The sequence below is a fragment of the Pseudopipra pipra genome, chromosome 8 (assembly GCF_036250125.1).
Source record: "Pseudopipra pipra isolate bDixPip1 chromosome 8, bDixPip1.hap1, whole genome shotgun sequence".
Taxonomy (NCBI): domain Eukaryota; kingdom Metazoa; phylum Chordata; class Aves; order Passeriformes; family Pipridae; genus Pseudopipra; species Pseudopipra pipra.
Window position 1 is genome coordinate 28,909,535 of NC_087556.1, and position 23,118 is coordinate 28,932,652.

The 23,118-nt window shown below is 36.9% G+C and overlaps 1 protein-coding gene across 1 annotated transcript in view; it reads left to right on the forward strand.

The window, feature by feature from the left end:
- Positions 1–277: 277 nt before the first annotated feature.
- The window catches only part of NHLRC2 (NHL repeat containing 2), a 32,460-nt gene continuing 9,619 nt past the window's right edge, over positions 278–23,118 (forward strand). Inside the window, exons 1-9 of the mRNA XM_064663376.1 lie at positions 278–739; positions 2,756–2,908; positions 6,454–6,909; positions 8,783–8,904; positions 10,440–10,569; positions 19,882–19,981; positions 20,407–20,638; positions 21,060–21,182; positions 22,231–22,440. Of these exons, the coding sequence (XP_064519446.1) occupies positions 577–739; positions 2,756–2,908; positions 6,454–6,909; positions 8,783–8,904; positions 10,440–10,569; positions 19,882–19,981; positions 20,407–20,638; positions 21,060–21,182; positions 22,231–22,440 (1,689 nt within the window). The 5' untranslated portion in view covers positions 278–576. The remainder of the gene's footprint in view (positions 740–2,755; positions 2,909–6,453; positions 6,910–8,782; positions 8,905–10,439; positions 10,570–19,881; positions 19,982–20,406; positions 20,639–21,059; positions 21,183–22,230; positions 22,441–23,118) is intronic.

Genomic DNA, 23,118 nt, shown 5'->3' on the forward strand with positions numbered 1-23,118 from the left:
GAGTGTCCCGGTGCACACAGAGTATCCCGGGATGCCCCCTGGAATGTCCCGGTGCCCACACAGCACCGGGATGCTCCCCGGGATGTCCCGGCGCTCCCGCCGGTTCCGCGGATGGCGGGCGGGCACCTCCCGCCCCTTCCCCGCCGCGCATTCGCTTCCGCAGGTTCGTCACCGTGGCTGTCGCTCAGCTTTCCTCTCCTCCTTTAGTATCCCCCCCAAAAAAAAATAAAAATCCCAGCGTTTAAATTGCTGTTTTGAGCTTTGTCCCGGCGCATCTCAATTTTCACACCTAACAAACACAGAAGCCGCCGGTCGGGACAAGGCGGGCTGTGTTGAATCTGCCGCGCGGGAATCTCCACCGCGGGCTCCCTTCAGGAATGTGCTGCTGTGGATACCAAGGATATGTAAAAACAGGGAATAAGTGAGGAGGTCCCGCTTTAAGGCAGGCGCGTTACCGCGTGCCTGTGCTTTGTGGTTTATCTCCTTTTCCGATCGCGGCGTTCCCCCGGCGCCGCGGGCGGTGCCGAATGTGCGGCGCTGAAGCGCCAGGCCCGTAAACAGCGGGCGGGCGAGGCGATGGCGGCGGGCGGGCTGGCGGGGCTGCTGCCCGCACAGACACAGCTCGAGTACGCGCTGCTCGACGCCGACACCGCCCAGGAGAAGGAGAACCTGGTCTACCAGTACCTGAAGAAGGTGGACAGCCGGGAGCGGGACCTGACGGTGCCCGAGCTCGGCGGAGGTGGGTGGCGCGGCCCGGGGCCTCCCCGGGGAGGTGGCGGAGCTGCGGCTCCCGCCGTGAGCGCTCTGCCCGGAGGTCCCGCGGCGGCCAGGGCCGGGCGGGGACGGCCCCCTGAGCCGCTCTTGTAAAGGGCGCTTGTAGCTACAGGAGGTGTCACTCCTGGGAGCACCGGGAGCAAAGGGAAAGGAGAAAGAAGCCCTTTAAACATGATCCCCCGGTACTGCAAAACCCCCGTTCTTTAAAACCCCTTTTCTAAATCTCTGCTAGCTTCGTTAATTTACTGGTTTTAATTTTTTTTTTTTTTTTAATAAAGCTCTTCCCATCTGTACAGTGAATTGATATCTGTCACCTCTGGTCCTAGTGAGAACCTTACTAACTCCCAGCTTTCTCCTGAGCTCCCTTGGTTTCCTTGAGTATCCCTTAGGATGTTCCTCATCTGTCTCTCCCCATGACTTACCCCTGATCATACAAATTGTGCTGGAAATGTCATTGATCCTCCTTCTGTGGTTTGCCCCTTTCACACATTTAATGTGTTTCTATATCTCTTCTTATCCTAAGGATGAAATCAAGGGTTAAACCTCGTATGATCTTGCAAGTCCTGCTCATAGTCCTTAAAACTTTAGTGAGGTTCTCTGCACCTGTTGGAGCTCACATCTGACTGGCAGACAGAGACCTCAGGAGGTGAACTTCAGGGTTAAAATCACATGTATCATGGGAATGAATTATGACTTTTAACCACTGAAGCAAAGGAAATGTTCTTTTTGTGTAGATTGAGACCCCTGAATTGAATTTTAGCTTTTGTGATAAATATTGTTTCACTTCCAGTGTTCTGTCAAGACTTATTTTCTCCTCTAAAATAGATAGCCAATATTTTTCATTTCAAGTGCTTTTTAATTAAAGGTATTTTAGTTCTAGTGAAAAGGGGAGCAATGCAGCAAAATAAACTACCCTTTTCTTTTAAAAAGTAAAACCCATACTATAAGTATGGAAATAATGCATACACTTGATAAATTATTCTTATTATTGTCACCAATGCTAAATGTATGTGAATTCATTTATGTTTATAAGTATATGGAGGTCAAGATGAGTCTTCCTCTTAGTGAAACAGAAAACAGCCTCCTGCTGACTTCAGCAGGAATAACTTCTGGGGCTGCAAGAACTTGGTTTGCTGAAACTGTCAGTGGAACTTTTGAGGATTTTTAGATTAGTCAACATTCATTTTTTAAGAAAAGGCCTTCAAAAACTTAAGTTAACATTGTATCACATCTGTCTTTTCCCTCTAAGATTTTCAGAAATGTTAAGAGATAATAATAGCAGACCATATTCTAGGATATTTATCCCTTGATACCAGCATTTAATGGGATCAGAGGAATATCAGTTACCAGTGAGGAAAGAATACTTTCATGTCTTGTGTCAAGTTGTTAGAATAAATGAGCATGAGTCCTGCTGGGTCTATCTGAAAATGTTGTATTTCTTCCCATGTAACATAATTAATTTATACCTGTCATTTCAAACTTTGAAAATCAAAATCAAATCTATAAGCAAAAAAATATTTCAATGATCTCTGAAATCAGTTCTTTACAAAACTGTTGGAAAAATCATTAAGAGTTTAACACTTTCTAACTTTTACTAGCCTTTATGTGAGCTTGAGATGATTGTTACCCATGTGATGTTGTTGGGAGTTGAATAATGGAAATCATGTTTTAAAATGTATGAAATTTGTTCTGAGACTTGCATGTTCTTTCAATTAAAAGGTGCCTATTTAAAGCTGTAAACTACACTTTGATATTACAGTAAATATTGTTAATAATATTTATGAAGAATTGTGGAACATAAGGATGAGTTGGATAAATACTTTTTGTTTCCTTTTCTACTTGCATGGAAAGGGATGTCGAAATTTTTTTTTTTGAAGTTAAATGTATCAGGAGCATTATGTGGTGTTGTGTAAATTAGGTGTAAGTGTGTGCCTTTCCCTGCCCTTCCCCTAACTGGGTATCACCGTTCTCTGAATTCCAGATCTGCAATGGTTAAACACTGAAGGTCCTATTTCTCTTCACAAAGACCTTTGTGGAAAAGTTGTGGTGTTGGATTTCTTTACTTATTGCTGCATCAATTGCTTGCACCTGCTGCCTGATCTCCACGCCTTAGAGCACCAGTACTCTGATAAAGGTAAGAGTGCTTTGGTTTGCTTGGAATAGAATTTCCTGGCAGTGTTGCAGGCCGAGTAGCTGAGTCACTTTGTTGCTGGTTACTAAGCTCCTGGCAATATTTCAGGGGTGTCTAAAACTGTCTTCTAATCTTTTAAGTAGCCTGAAAAAGGTGACTGTGTATATTTCCATCACATTTTTAAATAGGGTTAAATAAAGCTTCTGTTGTGTCTGTATAGTTAGACAAACAGGATATGTGCTTAAAATCTGATATCTTTCAAAAAAAGCTACTCAATGATGTAAGATGCAAGCTCAAAGTTAATATATGTAACTCTTCACACTTGACTGAGGAACCAGCTCTGAGAAGAATACAGTAAAGGTGGTAGTATGGATATATTTAAGATTACTTGGGTTTTTTCCATTGGAACTCAAATAACAAAATATTTAAGCTTGATTTAAAATTTTTTTGATATTGGCATCATATTGTATACCCTTAATAGTCCTGTATTCTAGAGAGGGAATTATGCTCTTTAATGTCGCATCTGAAATTAGAACTATCTCCCACTCTGAGTGAATAAAAATGCAGGGTAATTTCTGTTTAGAATGCAGTCTCTTGTCATCATGATGACTTGTCAGAGATAAGTTGTGGTCTTACACAGTGTGTCAGCTACTCACTTATCATGGATATTTTAACAGACTGAACTGTGAGATAAAGAAGAGTGTTACTTCCAGCCCTAAAAATATTGTACTATATGTAATAAATAAAAGTATCTTAAAATGCTTAAGTCTGATTCTCCATTACTGTTTCTGATTGGGTTTAATTTTGGCAGTATTTTTTTATGTGTTACCTTCTTTCACTAGAAAAAGAGATTGCAATACCTTTGAAATTTACGTAGTCCTTTACATACATTTACAGAGCACTTTGCAGAAGACTCAAACTGATTTTTCTACCTTGGAAAGCTTAGCTGTTTGCTTTGAAAAAATTGAAATGTGGAATAATGTTTCAGATATTAGGAACTTTGTCTAATAAAGAAAAACCTTCATGGCATTTTTTTGGGAGAGAGTCAGTTTTAAGTGGAAGGTGATTAGCAAATAAGTGGACTGCTGTGGATATTAGGCATGTTGGGAAGAAGGTCTAGCCTGACATTTCAGAAGATTACATTGATCATATAATGAACAATATATTTAAATTCTAAATATTTTATAGTATAGTTATAATATAGCTGTTATATAAGGCTAAGTTGTTAAATCGGCTGATAACAAAATTTTCATTTTAAGAACCTCTCTCCCCAAGTTTTCTCTTTAAACTGCTTGTACATCTCTATACTGGTGTAGAGGAGGCTGCAGCACTCTGAGCTTAAGGTCCACTTGGAGACGTGTTTTTCTTTGACTTGTATTAAACTTCCTGTCATAGGAGTTACTACTTGAGGAAAGTACTTTGCTGATGGTGATAAATGATTTTTGTATTTGAACTGTCCTTGTAAGTTGTTTTTGGATTTGAGCTATCCTGTTCCTGCAGGAACCAGAGTGAGAAAAAAGGTACTTGGGGTGAAAGTGGAAGTAAAGGGAAAGAAGAGCAGGTGTGTGGAACATTAATTTTAAATTTAATCCATTAGGAAGCAGAGGATGGCAGTTGGATCCAGGAAGAGATTAAGGTGCTTGATGGTTCAAACAAAGAGAAAAATACATTGGGCTTTTTTTTCACTATAGATCTCTGGTTTTATCCTTTTCTGCTGTTTTCATGGCTTTTTTTATCAACCCTTCCAGAATTATTTATTCTTTCTTTGCTGCGCTAAGTGTGTAAATCTTAGCATTACAGTAATATGTATAGAATATATCAAGGCAGTAAGGCTTGTGGGTTTTTAACCATTGAAAAATACTTCAGTACATGAACTTATATCAGTATGCATCTTCTTCACCCAAGATAAATGTGAATTACTAATCACTAGGAGAAAGAGAAGGGGAAAGTTGTTGACTCAAGAAACTTGAGAAAGATAAAAGTTGGAAGAACAAAGCATCCTGTTTTAACAGAGCATCTATCTCATGATGCATTTGGATCTTTAATCTCGTTTGAATATTTGAAGAAATACTGCCTATTTTTTTCTTAGTTATAAGAAATAAATTTCTTGATTGTGCATTGTGTACGTACATTTTTGATGCTCTGATTACTTTTTATGCGGTTCAAATGCCCTCTTATGTGGAGTATGTTGAATCTTAAGCAATGTGATCATCAGACATGAGAAGTTTAAACTTAAGAGATTATACAGGATGATCCTAAATCATTAAATATATCATAGTATATGTGCCATAGTTCTATTGTCTGGAACTTCAGGAGATCTGTTTCAAAATGAAGACTGCTTTCCATAGGATTAAATGTCGTCCAGGATCTTTATCTGATATGTTCTCGCTGCTATCTTCAGTGGTGCTATTTCTGTGTTTCAAGTGGCATTCAGAAAGTTATTTTGAACCCCAGTGCATATTCAGTTCATGTTATCAGCAGTCCAGAAATTACTTCTATAAGAGGAAGTACTTTTTAATATTCAGAAATAGCTTGGCATAAATCCAGTGTTGTGCTCTGCTGTAATCCTTCAAGTAAAGTGTTTTAAATGGTGTGCATATTGTTATTTCTCAGCATAGCATCCATCAGTTTCCGCAAGAGTTTTCTTCATGAGGGGATGTTATAACTTATTTGTGTTGCTCAGGTGTTCACTATAGAATTGTCTTTCTAGCTTTAATGATGTTTTTGAAGGACAAATATAAGCCCTGGTGATGGTCCTTTTACAGTTAAAATATTTGACCTGGTGGTTGGAGTTCAGCAGTTAATGATAGTACAACTTCAGCTGTCTGATGTTGCAACATTCTGCAACTATGGAGATGATAAAGACTGTATCAGTTACAGCAACTCTTTAATTCTGTATCTGTGAAATTGTTATATTCAAGCCTGCCTGGTTTGTAGCAGGTGTTATTTGTCATTTTGTCACAGTTGTCAACACTGCCATTTTTATTTGAAATATAGAATACTGTGTTGATTTCAGAAGCCGATACATTATTTTTTTTAGTGTTTATCTAGAGATAAATATATCAAGGTAACTCTGGACTTCCAGAGTTCAATGTTATTTTTGTGGCTCTGGTTAACGGTGGAAAAAAATTAAATACCATAATTGTGTATAAGACAATCAGAAGGCAGTTAGGTGTCATAAGCATCTGAAAAAAAAACAAAGTATCTGTTGAACTACAACATACCCGTAATTATTTTGAAAGTATTTTCTACCTTAGTATATAGAGGTTCAGGAACTAAAAACAGTTTATGACATACTAAATGTCAACCAGCTGGGGAAGTAATGGTCCTAAAGTTCAGTAATTTCACTGAAGTGTTATTTCCAAGTTTCAGTATTTTCTATACATAGTTTTTTGTATTCCTACTGAGATGTAATTGCTTTTTGTTTGTTCAAATTCCCTGTCAATCCAGAAAGCAGTCAGTCACATTGTGAGATAACTGTGGTTCATTTTTCCTTGTTTTTTTTCATTCAAGTACATGTCAATGCACAACTTTATTTTTCCTTTCAGATGGTCTTGTTATTGTTGGTGTCCATTCAGCGAAATTCCCAAATGAGAAGGTTCTGGATAACATTAAAAGTGCCGTTCTGAGGTATAATATTGTCCACCCTGTAGTAAACGATGCAGATGCAACACTGTGGCATGAACTAGAAGTGTCCTGCTGGCCAACCCTGGTCATCCTTGGGCCTCGTGGAAATATGCTGTTTTCACTTGTTGGAGAGGGACACAGAGAGAAATTGTTTTTATTTACTTCTATAACACTGAAATTCTACAAGGAAAGAGGACAAATCAAAGATAACAGCATTGGAATAAAGCTGTACAGAGACTCCCTCCCACCTTCTCCTCTGCTGTTTCCTGCCAAAGTGACTGTAGATAATTCAGGAGAAAGGTTGGTAATAGCAGACACTGGACACCATAGGATTTTGGTTACTCGTAAAAATGGACAAATTCTGCACACTATTGGAGGTAAGGGTGTATATATATATAAGTTTATCATAGTAATTTCAGTTTAGGAGTAGAGGATGTTCGCTGGGCCTGGTAGGCTGATTCTTTTCTTGAAGGACCTGGCAGTTTATAAGTATTGCCAGAATTTTATCTGGTACTAAAATCACTTTTATTGATTTGGGGGAATATAGTGTAAGACCATCAGTGTGGGACTCTGTTAATGTAAAATTGTTTGAGATGCCTAATTTTTTTTCATTGCTTCATTGACTAAAGTTCCTGTTTTCATGCGATGTCCAGTATGAATTATGAAAATACATTTTGTGTTCTTCTGAGAGAGTTACAAATGGTTTTAGGTATAAGGAATGTGACATCCGCATTGAGCAGCAGGGGAAAAGACAGACTATAATGTCTCTCTTTCCAATAGAAGAAGAGAATGTGGAATTTTGGTTAAAGTGGTCAAATAGACAGATTTAGGAAGTGGTCAAATCCCCAAATTATTGAAAACAATGGTTCATTTATGTCTCAGAATCAGGACCTGTGTGCCGATGTGTCCTATATTACTTACTCTGGTGTTGACTAATGCCTGCACCGTGGCAGAATCCTACGAACCTCATAAAAATACCAGTGGCACTGCTGTTTAAAGAAAGGAAGGAAAAATCTCTTGCTGTTTGAAATAACAGTGTATTGGGATAGACAGACTATTTATCCAAGTTAACCTGATTTATCATTAAGGCATTAGTCTAAATGTAGGAAGTACAATCAGAATTTCTTACGGCAAAAGTGAGAGAATTTGGTTTCTGCTTGATATGTGAGATTAATCTCTGCCCTCAAGTTACCCAGTAGTGTTCTGCTATGGTCATTAAACAGGAATTCGGAGGGAGTGTCCTAATCTCCCAGCTGGTACCCCTCTTTCCTCTGGCACTCTGTGCTATTCCCTTCCCTGGGGATATGCACCCTCATGCTTACAAGGGAAACTACTGGAATCTGATACACCGGTACTTCAGTCCTTCATATCTGTTAAGGTCTAAATGGACTTCTGACAGGAGGTTGTAAAAGTTTGTGTGTTTCAGTGACTCAGTTAAATGACTCAGTGGGCAGAAAATAATGTAATGAAGTTGATAATACAGCAATAAACGTGGGCATGCACAAAGGTTGAAATTGTTGTATTTGCATCATAAATCATGATACACACATAACTCATACCTAAATGTCTCCTGCTGACATATACTGCTAATGCACTTTAAATGCTACTCCCTCTGAAATACGATGCTTACCTTCATACTGTTATATTCAGGTCATGTTCCTTTCTGTTTCTTGATTGTTCTGTGCAGAAGACTGTCGCTCCATCATTCTCGCTGTTCTTTTGTGTAATTAGTTCCGTGTCATCTTTTACCTAATTATTATTATTAATGAGAAAATGTTGCTAATCAGATGTTAATTTCATTTCTGATTACACCAAAATCTAAACTAATGAAATTAAGTAGAGTTTTGGAAATTAAAGTTTTTCCTGTTGGCTTGTTTTGATACATTTGAGAATGAAAGAGCTGTAGTTTTTTTGTCTTTCATTGTTGCTGTTGTCCTTCAGTACAATTTAGAACCCTATTTAGACCCCTCTAGAACAGTTTAGAACCTTACTAAGACTTCTCTGAAATGTGAGCTTAAAGAAGCAGAGAACTTGTTCAGAATGGGTTCAAAACTTATTAGCACCAGGCTATTTTAATTACATATCAGAGTGACTAAAATGAGACTACACAAAATAGTAATAACATGAAGTGTACAAGGCACTGTGAGAGCAGCTCTTAGAATATGTAATTCTCTTACAGGTTTAAATGTATGGACTTTAAGGTGACTTTTTATTAAAATTACTTTCGAGTTTGCTTTGTTTTATTTATAGGTCCAAACAGTGGAAGAAGAGATGGAAAATTTTCAGAGGCAGCTTTCAACTCACCACAAGGGATTGCTATAAAAAATAATGTTATTTATGTAGCCGATACAGAAAATCACCTAATTAGGAAGGTAAATTTTCCATAAAGAAACTAAAAATTTAATCTCGTACTGTATTCTACTTACGCAAGTGAAAGTTTACACCACATGAATGACTCTCCGAATATCCTTAATGTCAGGAAGAAAATTTGGTCCAATATCTTATAAATAAATGCTGTTATGCAGGTTTGTTTGGTTTTTTTAAAGGCTACATATACTTTATGCTTCCTGTCAATTGAAGATGAGATGGTCTCCTCATTATAGCATAACAGGGTTTTGTTGTGGCTTTTTCCTAGTCACTATTACTTTCCTGTTATGAGAAACATCTATTCTTAGTACTGGAAGCAAAAACTGGTTTTGTTTCACTTCCAGTAGTATCAGATTCTTATCTGAAGTTATTGTACTGCTGTGTTTCAGTGAATATCTAAACTTCCTTTAACTGTTTGGGTCTCTAAAATACAGGTAACTGCCTTAATATCAGAATTGGCTGCATGTGTATTCTTTTTGATTAAACACTTGTAGAGTTTTAGCGTGTAGGAATTGGATCTTACATTTGATTAGGTGAAATTTAGAATAATCAGAAGTTAAGTTTGGTGATGTAGTATAATGTAGCCTTATTATTTAAAGTATTGTATGCATCTCAGAAGATCTTGTACTCAGATCCTCACCATTATGTCTGATTGGTGACCAAAGTCGTTTTATCCGGAGTCCTCATCTTATTAATATTCACCACTGTAGCCTGGTGACCACAGGAAATTAAGTGTTGCAGGTAGCAAAGACAGCACAGAAACACCTGAAGATCTGGATCATATTGCTTCAGCATTTTCCATGGTAGTAAGCTGTTCCCTTTCATCAAAATGTGCCATGATGGTATCCAAGAATTAAAGTAACACAATAGCTACAGGAAATTATTTCAAATGCTTGTGCAGACCATAGACCTTGCAAAAGGAGTGCATTTACTGCTACAGAAGTTAGAAGATTCCATATGTGAAAGACTCCCTTTTTACATGATCATCCTGATAAATTCATGGGAGGTATTGGAAGTCACTTAGAAAGTAAGTGAAAGGGTAAGGAAAAATAAAGGGACTTAGGCTGCAGAAATGAAATAAAATCATTTTTTGCTCTAGGGCATGAAATAAATTGAAAAAATAATTTGCTTTGCTCAGATTATTTGATATGGAGATGGGAGATACAGTATGTGAGTTTTTACATCATATTCCTATAGAATTTTAAAATAAAACAGTCACATCCATTGTTTATTTAAGTATTTATCTGGAAATTAGGGATGCTTTCTTCTACAGCTGCTGAGCAAATCTTGACAGAACAATGTTAATTTTTGTTGCTTGTGGAAGAGAGTTCGAGGCACATGGTTTTCATGCTGCCTGCTTCTTCCCCATGCTCACGCTCCCCTGCCCATCAGCAAGTGTTGTGGTAAAATTAATTATTTTCCTACATAAATAAATACCTGATATTTGTTAGAATTTTTCTTGTTTTGACATCTAACTTAAATTGTCTGTAGCTTCAAGTTAAGTTTATATATTCAATGTGTGTCATTTTGCTTCATGTAGATTGACCTGGAATTAGAGATGGTGACCACTGTGGCAGGCATTGGGATACAAGGTGTTGATAAGGAAGGTGGAGCAAAAGGAGAAGAACAGCCCATCAGCTCTCCGTGGGATGTGGTCTTTGGAAGTTCAAGTAGTGTATCAGTTGAGCTTTAACATCTCGTATTTACATGTGCATAACTGTTTGCTGTATGTTTCCTTGTTTCGGTATTAATCTGAGATATAAAAAAATTAAAGTTTTCTGTACAACTGAGTGTAAAAACCACTGGTTTCAATTGCAAGTGGTAACTGCAGTTCTGCTTAGGATCCTGAAATATTATTTGATGAAAGAAAAATTCTTTTGAGGCAAGTTATGTGGTTAATGGACCCAAATACAAAGGAAACTGTGATTGCTTTTGTTAGGCCAGTGCTTTATGCCAGGATCGCTTAAGCAGCAGGTACATTTTACAAGAAGGAAGCGTTGTACAGAAGTTCCTTTCCTTGACTGTACAGATATGTCTGACCACTTGTAAATATTTGGGTTTAGGAAATAAAAATAGTTTTAGTTGGGGGCCTCTGTTTATTCCTGTTTAGGTGACATAAAATCATTAGGCTCAAGGTCATGACACAGTCTGTCAGATAGGAGAGGAATACCTCAGAACAAATCTTGCAAGCATCAGGAGGTAAAATAAATCTTTGCATAATAGGATGCAAGAATCAGCTTCTGGGGACTTTAGCTTTCTTTGCTGATTCACTTAACATACACCTGAAGTTGACATCTCATAACAGCCATGTTTTATTGACTGTGAGGCAGTTTTCTCCTGTTTCCATTTCAATTTAATTTAAAAGTTGCAGATGCCAGTTTCTTAACAATGACAGAACAATGCTTTAATGGGGCATAAAACCATTGGGTCGTTATTTCAGGCATAAAAAGTTGACTTTCAATATTCAGATTTCTCGAATGGGGTGGGGAAGTAGCATGATTTACCTCTAATACCTTGAACAGAGGTCTTTGCAAGTGTAGTAAATTATAACATTTTATTGACATGCAAGCATTTGTTAAAATCTTGGGTCAGTTATGAGGAAGACATGCTCATACTAGGATTAAGGGAACATAGAATCCTAGAGTGATTTGGGTTGAAATAGGCTTAAAAGTCCATCTAGTTCCAACCTCCTGCTGTGGGCATGGATAACTTCCATTAGGCCAGGTTGCTCAAAGCCCTGTCCAGCTGGGCCTTGAACAATTCCAGGGATGGGGCATCCACACTGGGCAACTTGTGCCAGGGCCTCACCACTCTCACAGTAAAGAATTTCTTCCTAATATCTAATCTAAACCTGCCCTCTTTCAGTTTGAAGCCATTCCCCCTTGTCCTGTCACTCCACGCCCTTGTCCAAAGTCCCTGTCCAGCTCTCTTGTAAGCCCCGCTTTAGGTATTAGAAGGTGCTCTAAAGTCTCCCAGAGTCTTCCCCTCTTCAGGCTGAACAACCCCAACTCTTTCAGCCTATCTTCATAGCAGAGGTGCTCCAGCCCTCTGATCATCCTTGTGGCCTCCTCTGACCTTGTTCCAGCAGGTCCAGGGAGCTTGTTCATAAATGCTGATAGTGTAGAGATCTGGTACAAATACATTGTCAGTACGGACAGAGTACCACCAGCAACCTTGAGTACTTAAATAAACAACTAGGATAAATTTAATAAACGCTTTTATTAACATGTTTTCTACCCCCCAAAAAAACCCTTTTTTCAAAGGTTTTGTCAGCAACCCTTCCAGTGGAAATTAAGCGTATGGAATCCTACTTGCAAGAGGAAGGAGGAATACCTGAAAGACAATCTCACTGGGTGCACGTTGCTATTAATGCAGGCGTGAATTTTGGTGAATCTCCTTCAATCTGATTTTCCTTTTGTGAACCAGTAGACTTGTACGAGTAGATGGTATGGTTTTCAGGAGATCTTGAACCAGAAAGCTGATCCCTGTGGGATGTTATTGCAGAGCTGTTTCGCGAATCAGCAAAGAGACTAATAACTGATTAGCATTTCAAAAACTTGAGCTGGTTAACAGAACTATTCGAAGTATTCTATAATTTTACTTTTAATTTTTGTGGTGCTCTCTTCTGCTTCTGCCAGTAACTGAATATATGTTGATACTTTTTGAAAGCTCTGCTTGTTAAATGTTAATTGATATGATAATTGTTATCAACATGAACATTATACTTACTGAGTTAATCAGCTGTAAAAGATTAATCATCTGCACTGTTTAACACTGCTGAATTTTAATAAGCATTTGCATAAAAATCACATCTTCAGAATGCACTCTGTTCAGACCAGTGTAGAGTTTTCTCATCTTCAGGTAGAACCTACTAGTCAGTTTTCTGTTTAGATTGCTGCAAAATATAATATAAACTGTCAGTTAAGAAGAGATTAAATCAATTTAAAGTCTTTTTTTTTTTTTGAGACGATAATAAGCCAAATAGATAAAATAGGGAAAAATATAGATTACTGTAATGGCAATACAAAATTCTTTAGAAAACAATAACCGGAGAGAGTTGTCAAAATGGAGAGTTATATTGAGTAGAATGTGAACAGAAGTCTGTCCCAGAGCATGAGGAACCAGAAGTTTTTTGATTTAATAGTTTGCAGTGCATTTTTGTACAAGCATTTTTTACTGTCATGAGTAGCGGTGATTTCTTTAAGTTTGTTGCCAGACATCAAAATAATTTGTCAACAATGCAGCAGTATTTGTCAGAGCTGTATTGTTGAGTTGCAGATTGCAAAGTTGCAAATTGCTTGAGCCTAATGGGATCTTCTGTTACTATCCAGTATATCAAAGGATGCATTCGTGCTTCTCAGAGTGCTGTCCTACAACTAGATACCCTGTTGTCAATGTTAAAACTGCTATGCCAGTGTCTATTTAGGCATCTGGATGGGTGAAGTAATTAATAAGAGTTTAAAAAATTACTTCTGTTTGCATCCACATAGCAATATCCTTTTTTTACATATGCTTATATCTATCTCTGTGCAAATTGCAGGAGGTAACGTGCACTTCAACAACTTAGGTTCATTATGACAAATTTTAAAAGTTTGACTTTTGTGTTAACTGGTTAGCCTATGGGAAATAGTAGCATACTTTCCCATTTTCCTTAGATCTGTGTAGCTGAAACTGTGTGCAGGAGCCATTTTTTTCTTTCCAGAAGATAGATTTATAGTTGAGTTTTTTAATATGGATTTTATAATTTTTAAACAAGTGATGTTTCTGAGTTTCCTTTCAGTGTGCAGAGCCATGTTATCAAGAACATGAAAGGGAAAAAAAAAAGGAAGTTTAAATGTTTAAGCTGGTTATGTACTACTGCTGACCTTTTTTGAAGTCTCAAAGGGGAAAGGTTAACTCCTAATTTCCTAAAGAAATTTTTTTCCTGTATCGCTGATGTTTCTTGAGGTTACTCCTACATACAGTTTAGAGTATATATATTAATCAATTAAAAGACTTCATTGTTTGTTTAAATTTTTAATATATAGTTTGTTGAGAAATTAAAAATTGTGAGAAAAGCTTTATGAGAATGTGAATAGGTTAGTATTTGGAACAAATTAGTATTTGTTGTATAAGTGGCGTGCTTTTAAGCATCCGCATAGTATTTTCATAAGTAGGGTTTTGTTGCCCCATTTTTTACAAATGCTGAAGTCTGAGACAAAGAGATTGAATGTGAAACACCATTTAAAAGAAAGTTGGCACAAATGTCCCCCTTTAAGGGAGGGGAGTTAATGGAGACAAAAAACACATGGTAGGATTCAGACAGACAGTATTCTTCCTTGTCATCTCTTTTATTTCTTTAGTTGTGAGCTTGTGTTTTGCCCTCCCATTAAAATTCTTGAATGAACTCCATGGATTAAATTCTGGCTTTATTGAGGATGGTGCTGAAATTTGCATTGACAGAGACTGTGCGGGAAATAGAAGGGGAGGGCCAGCAGCTTAAAAATACATTATGAAATTACTGTGTGCTTTTTTAGCTTTCTCTGTTGTCCCCTTCTATTTTTATTTAGTGGGTGTTGAAAGCAAGTGATACTTTAATGCACAGTTGATTTGAGCGTGAAATGTTCTTGATAGCTGCATTCTTGCTGGGAGGAACAGGACAATGACTTGTGCTGGGTGACATAACCGTGTGTTTCACATTCCAAAATCTGGTCTTAAATTGCATGATTGTAATGTATTTATAGACACTCCCAAGTACAGTATTGACCATGTTTTCATTAAACCAGCTGGAAATTTTTACGTCAATTTAAGTTTTACATAGATATTATTTAAATGAAAGTACAGTACCTTATCACACTGGTACAATTTTTATAGCCCTTAAAAGGCAAAAGTATGTAAGATTTTTTTTTTCCTCTCTGTGTTTCTGCTAGAGGATTATTCAGTACCACTGCATTCCAGAGCAAACACTTTTTTTTTTTTTTTCTGAATTACTCATGGTGATTCTTCCCTAATTTTACCAAAAAAAACCCCAAAACAATAATCACTTAAGCAGTAAGCAATTATCACTTCCTGGGTGAGCTCAGATTGTACATGAGCTGTTTATGTCTGAACATGTCTTCTTGAGTGGGATCCTAAATTACTTGTAAATAACAATTATTTTTTATTTTAAATTCTTGAAATTTCAAAGAAGAAATAACTTCGGTAAAGATAGGGCCGAAGTAAAGTGAAAGATTTGTAGTAGGGTTTTATTTCTTTGTAAGAACTGTTTAAGGTGAAAAAGTCTTCTGAGAAATATGAAATTAAGAAGTCAGTGCAAGACTGCAGTGAAGCAGTACCTTACCCGGTCTTGTTTTGGGGGGACTTCTGAAGTGCATCTTCTTCTGCACATTGTCTGAGTGGGTCAACCCACTCATACTGTTGGCAAAATCACAGAGAGGGACAAATAGATTTAACATGTCCTAACAAATTTATGAATGGGTACTGTACTGGGTTGGGGTTTTTTTTCCTTTAAGCATTGGGGACAAAACTGAGGAGAGAGAAACTTTTGGAACTAGTAGCTTTTTGTGTGATCTGCCCGAAAGAATTTATCTCTACAGGAACCGAGTTAAACTGTTGGCTGAATGCTCTGTATTCTGAGCCAAAACTTAAGAGATTACAGAGTTTGTGGTATAGTAATAGCAACAAAAGTTGTTAGTATTTCACACGTTCACCATAGAAACAGATCAAGAAATTAGGTACCTATGTTAGTATTTCAGTAGAAGCATGCCTTTGATATACAAAGACCAAAGTCATAATGAAAGGGTGTAATGGGAGTTGTGACTCGATATTCAACAGTAATCTCACAATTTAGTTTGACAGACTACTTTTCTAAGCTGGATTTATCTACATCTTGACAAAATGCATGATGATGAGGATTACTTTCTGCAGTAAAAAGAAGCATTTGGATTAGCAGAGTTGCCATCTTAACAGTTGTCAAACTTAGAATAATTTTGAAGTCTATGACCTGAAACTGTAAAAAAATTATGATATTTGTACCTGGAGTGATAGTTCTCATTCTTTTTGTTCCACAGTCTATAGTCTTGTTCTATGAATTAAATGTATGCTCATGATAAAGAAGCTAAAACTGCAAATCAGATTTCTAAAGACTAGTTGAGATATCAGATACGGTTTTTACTGCAAAATTCCAGATGCAAAACTGTTGAAAATAAACATCCTTAGCAAGTCATGGAGAGGCTTTGTCAGGCGTGCTGAAGTCGGAACGAGACACATTTTTTAACTGTTACCATTTGATGCTGAAAGTGCTTGTGAATATGGAATGTGGGTGTTGGAAGTCAAGGGAGACTGTGGTGCTGAAGTACTGTCAAGTGTATGTGTTTACTGTACTCAATTAGGAATGAGTAAAACACATAACAAGACTTAACTTTTTTTTTTAGTAGTTATAGTGATGTATCCCAACACTAAATAATCCAAATTTGTTCTTTCATGTTTACAAATGCAGTCTCTTCTGCTTTGGATTTTTTTAAAAATATTTACTGCCATTACAGCTAGAAGGCCTGAGTTAGAAAACTTGTGAAAGAAATAAAAAATATTTAATTATAGTCATCATTTTTACCTCCCTGTTATCTCCCATTTTATGACATGCCCTTGATATCTATGTCCGAGAATTTCCCTTAGTGAGAGAGAAGGTATGTTAATTAGGGAGGAAAATTCCAGAAGCATTTTATTTCATAAAGGGTTATGCTGTTTGCACGATGCAACACAACATGAAAGAGTTCCAGGTAGCACAGGAAAAAAAAGAAAATTAATTTTTAGTTGTCCGAAAAGGATGATGTGTGCTTGTAAGAGTCCAGACTTCCAGTGCAAAAGCATGCCTTTAGGGCTTTGGTGTCTGTCTCACTGAAGAAGAATGACGATTCTCTAGTTGTTCTGTGAGTCAGATTTGCATTTAATTTGCTAAACTTCCTTGACTTAAGAGAAAGTGAGATGTGCATTCACTGTGCACAGAGGCAGTGTGCCTGTCTGTGTGTTGTATAGCCCCTTTTGCTCCTTGAGAATTTGCAGGGGATGAGCATACCAACAAATTTCTTCCTTGTTGGCTTTTTTAATTCCTTTAAAGATAAAATTAGTAGACAGGAGTAATATTTTCAGACTTCAGTCTATTTAGAAAATGTCAGTGGTGCCAGCCACAAAATGTAACTTTGATTCCCAGGCTTTTAATTCCCAGACTGGAAGCAAGCATGCAGTCCCCAGATAGGGAAGCTGGAAGGGTGGGCAGTCCTGGGAATGGAATCCCTTCAAACAGATGTTGCTGTTGGCTGGTGCAAAACAAAATCATTTCTGTGCATTCAGATTGACTCACCGTTAATAGTCAGCAGTGTTACTGTTTGAAATTGTGCATGTGTACAGACAGGAATGGGAATTCTTAAAACACAGATGTATAGCAGAGGCACATTCAGGAGCTGAAACATCATATAATTGCTGAAGTATCATATGATGTGGAATACTGGTGCATTTAGAGCTCTGGTTCGATATTAGTGAATGTTTGTAACATAAGTATATCACATTTGCAAGCCATACCTCACTTTGATACAGGCAGCACTAAAGATAAGAAAGCACATACCCTAATAAGGAGAAACTACACTGGATTTTTAAAACAGCTCAAGATAGGTTGGAATGTAGTGCTTAATTGAATAAATGTAAAAGAATTGCTTTGTTCTTTTATGTTGTCTTATAATAAGTTCTTTAAAAATAAATTCTTTCCATTCAGGGATGATAAGGAGTTATGATAATGATGGCATTACCATAATTTTACATGCTGGTTCTCCCTGGCCCGCTTCTCCTGCAAGAACAGCACAAGGATAACAAGCAGTGGTGACATCCTCAAACTACTCTATCCTAAAAGAAAAAGTTTTTCTCTCTTTTGTTTCAGAACATAAAGCATTGAAATATGTAGTGTGAGGACCACTGTGTGATGAAATACCTTAGCTGTGCAGCTATAAGCATTAGTTTTACTTTTATGGGTTTATATAATTTTTTTTATTAAAGCTCTGACATATTTTCCACAGTTGAGTATGCTCGTGCAGTTTCCATGCTTGTATCCATTCTCTTTGTTCTAATGGCCATCCAGTAGAAAGTTGAGTTAAAATTTATGATGGTTATGGAGCTCTTACTTATTTTTACTGCCTTGTTCTCTAGTTGAAGAAAGGATCTTTATCCATCTTACATATTCAGTAAAATTTGAATTTGATATCGATACTTTTTTCTTATATTTGGAAGATCTTTTAGTGTGTAGAATTAGAGTAAGAAACCTTTTCAATTTTTCAACACGTAGCTGTCACAAGGGAGTTCTCAGTATATGGTATTAGTGAATTGGATAGATGGATGGAACAGTTCAAGTCTTACTCCTTCATATAATTGGTGGATAAAGTGAATATTAAATAATTAACAAAGCACTCTTTGAGATTCCTCAGAATGAATTGCACAGCATAGCAAGATAAAAGGCTCACTTTGTGAATAGACCAGTGATTTTAACATTTTTCATTCTGGAGTGCTTAGGATAGTAACATCTGAAAAGTGCAAGATATGCATAATGGAAATGTAAAATCCTAAATCTGGGCATTTACTGTATAGAAAGTAGTGAAATGATCTCATAGGCTGTTTTCTCAATTTAAATCTCTTAGAAACAAACTCTAATCAAAAGTGATTTTTTGGGCAGGGAGGTGGTGTTCTGGGTTTTTATTATTGGAATGTTTTTGGCACTGTTGGAATCTTGGTAGCATTTCTGGTAACTCATAAATTGTGTTTTGCAACTCATTTTTCAAACCTTTTTTGCTCAAAAAAAAGCTTTTAGGTACTTTGCAAATTTGACTTTTAATTTTGGAGCTCTAGTTTATGTAAAAACAGGGAGCCACATGGAGGTGCAGGAAAGAGTCACCAGAGTTACTTGATAAGAGTCTTGGAAACTTGTATCTTGATCCAAGAAACTGAAAAGGCTGAAGATAAACTACATTAAAATCATACCACTTCTATTCTGCAGAGAGCTCACAGTATAAGAAAATTGATCTGGAAACAGAAGGATGCTTTTTTTCCCCTTCTTGCATTGTGTAGTGTAGGAAAAAATTTATGATTAGAAGAAAAACAGCAGGATCTCAGTTGGGAGAATGGTGGTGATTTCATTTTTTTGGACTAACTTCTCAGGTTGAAAGTGCTTGCAAGCATTTCACATAACATTGCTTTTATTTTGAAACTCCGAAATATTTGGTGGGGGGAAGTTTATCCATGGGGTTATTTTCAGGAACAGCTGTGAGATACTTAATGCTTCGTAAATTCATGTGAATAAAAAGTTTCTGTGAGCAACTTGAAGGTATTTTTCTGTTGAGTGGCTAATGGTTATTCCAATACCTGATACATTCAATTAGAAAAAACATGTTTATGTCTTCTCTGACTAGATGGGACATGTTAGAAAGATAATAGTGTCTCCATTTTAATGCAGTTTTTGAATGTCACCTTTCTGTTCATTAAGATTTTCTTTCAAAACCTGTAAAAAAAACTGCCAGTAGTTTTTTGGAGTATATCATTTTGTCACTAGTGTAGTAAAAAACCTCAAGATTACACTCCCCAAAACCATGCTTAGGAAAGATATATACTTATTGTTGGCTGGTATGAATCAAAAAATAACAGGTGAAACAGACACAATAGCAAAATGTTGCAAAGAGCAAATCCCATTTGAAACATTGCCTTTATCAGGTAGGGATATTAAAACCACTATCTTTATAGCCCTGGAAAAAAAAAACAGAAGAAAAATAGCAGGTTTTGGTAGATGAAAGACGTTCTCTCTATTTCTCTTACTCTGTTTTTTTGGTTGGGTTTTTATTTTCTTCCCCATGGCAAAAGATGAGCTGGAGTAGGAGGATAGCAGGGTTGGTTTGATGACTTGTTTGTTTTATAAAACAATTCCAAAATGGTTTTTTTTTCATCTGGCTTTATACATCCCTTTTTAAAAGCTTCAGGAACCCAGGAAGATGATGTTTTATGGATAGCAATGGCAGGCACCCATCAGATATGGGCACTGATGTTGGAAGATGGAAAACTACCAAAGGGAAGGTAAGCAACCGTCCTAAGAGACTTGTGAAATTGCTGTTTGTCGTTATAAACAGCTTTCAAACCCCAAAGAGAGAGATAATCAAATTAAACTAAAAATAGTTAATAGTTTAAAAGCGTGTGTGCTTTAAAGTCTGCCTGCTTTTTCCCACATCTGTTGGATGAAATTAAAGATGCTGCTTTTGCTATGCAGCTATGACTTGGTAAGGTGCATTCATATAATTGAATGTTACTTTTCCTTGCATTTGCCAAGTTACCTAGTAATGAATGATATACTGAAGTGATATAAAAGTTAGCACAAAAGCATTGAATGATTCCTTGTGCTGCAGTACAGTTGGTTTTATAACTCACAAATGTAGCTTCTATTTATGCATAATGTCTGAGATATTTCAGACTCAGTATTGAAATTGGGCCCTATTTTCCTTTAGTGATTTAAAGAAAGGAGTCTGCCTTCGATTTGCTGGGAGTGGAAATGAGGAGAACAGGAACAATGCATACCCACACAAGGCAGGCTTTGCCCAGCCTTCGGGGCTGTCCCTGGCTCCCGAGGATCCCTGGAACTGCCTGTTTGTGGCGGACAGCGAGAGCAGCACCGTGCGAACCGTCTCACTGAAGGATGGAGCGGTGAAGCACCTTGTAGGAGGAGAGAGAGATCCATTGGTAATCACTTCAAACTTCCCCACACTGCCCTACTAATATTCCTCAAGCCTGACCTGGAGGAACCACTTTTGGGGTGAGAGGGTAAATCAGTTTCCATGGCCATCAATTTCTTAACTTCACTGCTTGGAATGCAAATGTGTGCCAGGTGTGATGCTCAGGTTGTAGTAGTTATATTTAAAATAGCCAATTTAATTGAGCATCATGTGGTCATTAAACCAGCTGGATTCATATTTATAACTTAGATGTGAAAGTTTTCATTTCCATGGTTAGCATCCACACTTCCCAGTTTTTAATATCCTTGTTTTAAAATTGTCTTGATTTTTTTTTTTAAAGTCAGTGAATTTCCATTTAATTACAATCATTTACATTCATGTCAACATTGAATAATCTAGTGTATTAATTAAATAAAACACGTTTTCAGAATTTGTTTGCCTTTGGTGATGTGGATGGAGCGGGCATAAATGCAAAGCTGCAGCATCCCTTAGGAGTAACATGGGACAAGAAAAGAAAGCTGCTCTATGTGGCAGATTCCTATAATCACAAGGTAAGCATATAGTAACTTGTTATATACAGACGTTGGAATTTGTATTACTATGAAGAATTGTTTAGTAACATACAATGATTGTGCTTGTTTCTGTTAAGCTGAGGAAACTAATTATATGAGTTTCTTTGTGGGTTCTTTTTCTTTCCTTCCTTCCTTCCCTATGGGTCCTTTTATTTACCATTGTTTTGCTATCGCATTCTTTTGTGTTGATGTGATGGTCTCTTGGGGGAGATGAATTTAAAGTGCCAAGTTACAGTTCAGACTAAAGACTCTTTCCTTGTGTCTTCCCAAAGATTCTGAAGTAGAATAAAAGAGCTAGGAGTGCTTAGTAAAGAATACTGCAGGTTTGATAAAACTGAGAGAACAAGAGGACTTGCTTTTCCCTTAAAAAAGCCACCCAAGTTTTGAGAAGTATTGTGAGTTGCCTCCATGGAACTCTGAGATAAGCAAGATTGTTTTTTATGATTGTTCTTATGTGATGTTTTGTAAGCATTCATGTCTAAAACTGTACACTGATTATATGTATTAAAAGACAAGTAATTAGTTTAATTTGAGGAATAAGGTATATAACACTAACTGCTTATCAAAATTTATGTGGCAAATGATATTTTGTTTTAGATATTGTATAAGACGTAAACTTTTTGTTACTACTTTAAGAAAAAAAAAATACATTTCTTTTTAGAAGAAAAATAATCTAGAAGTTAGCCTGCCAATTCTGTTATACTCCTACTGTTTCGCACATGTTTCCAGAAAGGCAAAAAACATTAGAAAAACAAGCCATTTTATATTAGAGAGGTAGATACCTTTGAAATTAGGGAAAGGAACACTGAATGAAGACCAAAGGAAGAAGTAAAGTCCATCAGGGAATGGGGGGAGCAGAAGATGGGACATGTCACTTGTTAAAGAATGATAACTCCAGGATGCGCAGTTAAGGTAATCAAAAGTTAGAGCTATCTTCTGAAAATGTGAGACATAAGATAATACAGAATTTTTAAATACTGCTGGGTTTTTTTCAGTGAAGTTTTTTTGTGTCTTTTGTTTGTCTTAGATTAAGGTTGTAGATCCCAAGATGAAGAACTGTGCTACCCTGGCAGGCACAGGAGAAGCAGGCAATGTTGTTGGTTCCACCTTTACACAGTCAACTTTTAATGAGCCAGGAGGTTTGTGTGTTGAAGACAATGGCCGCTTGATGTATGTTGCAGACACAAATAATCATCAGATTAAAGTGCTGGACTTGGAAACAAAAATTCTTTCCATGGCAAGTAATATTTATTAAACCGGCTGATAGTGGTGTTCCTTGATATAAGTTTAGCAAGTGGTATAAAAATGATATAGCTAACTTTGGGTACAGTAGCTATATTCACAGAGTATTCTGTGATGATCAGACAGATAAACATTGTCCATTAGCAGGGCTGTTGAAAGCTTTGGTCTTTGGAAAGGCAGCTTTTGAATGAAAGCAGAAAGTGACGATCCTCTAGAAAAGAGTAACACAGAAATATGAGTTATTAAAAAGTACAGCCCAGTTTTTCAGTATGAAAAGCATTTCATGAGCACTTTATAACAATTGGAAGTTGAAATCAATTACCAAGACCTGTAATTAAACTGTAAGAGATGATTTTGGGAGGTCAGTGGCTTGAAGCAGGATACATAGTGGGCTTCCAAATTGTCAAATCAAAACCACTGTCATAATTGAGCACTGCTGTATTTGCTTCTAAAAAAAAAAACTGTGTTCCTCTCTGTCTTACACTGGCACTATGTCATAATGATTTTTTCAAATATATAGACATACATATGTATGTCTATGATATAATGGTCCTTGTGTTTAATAGTACATAGTCTTAATGTGTGTTTAAATTTTCCTATCATATAACGTGTTGGTGGCTTTTCTGGGAAACTCCCCTCTACTTTACTGTGCAATCTGCGTAGTTAAAATCTT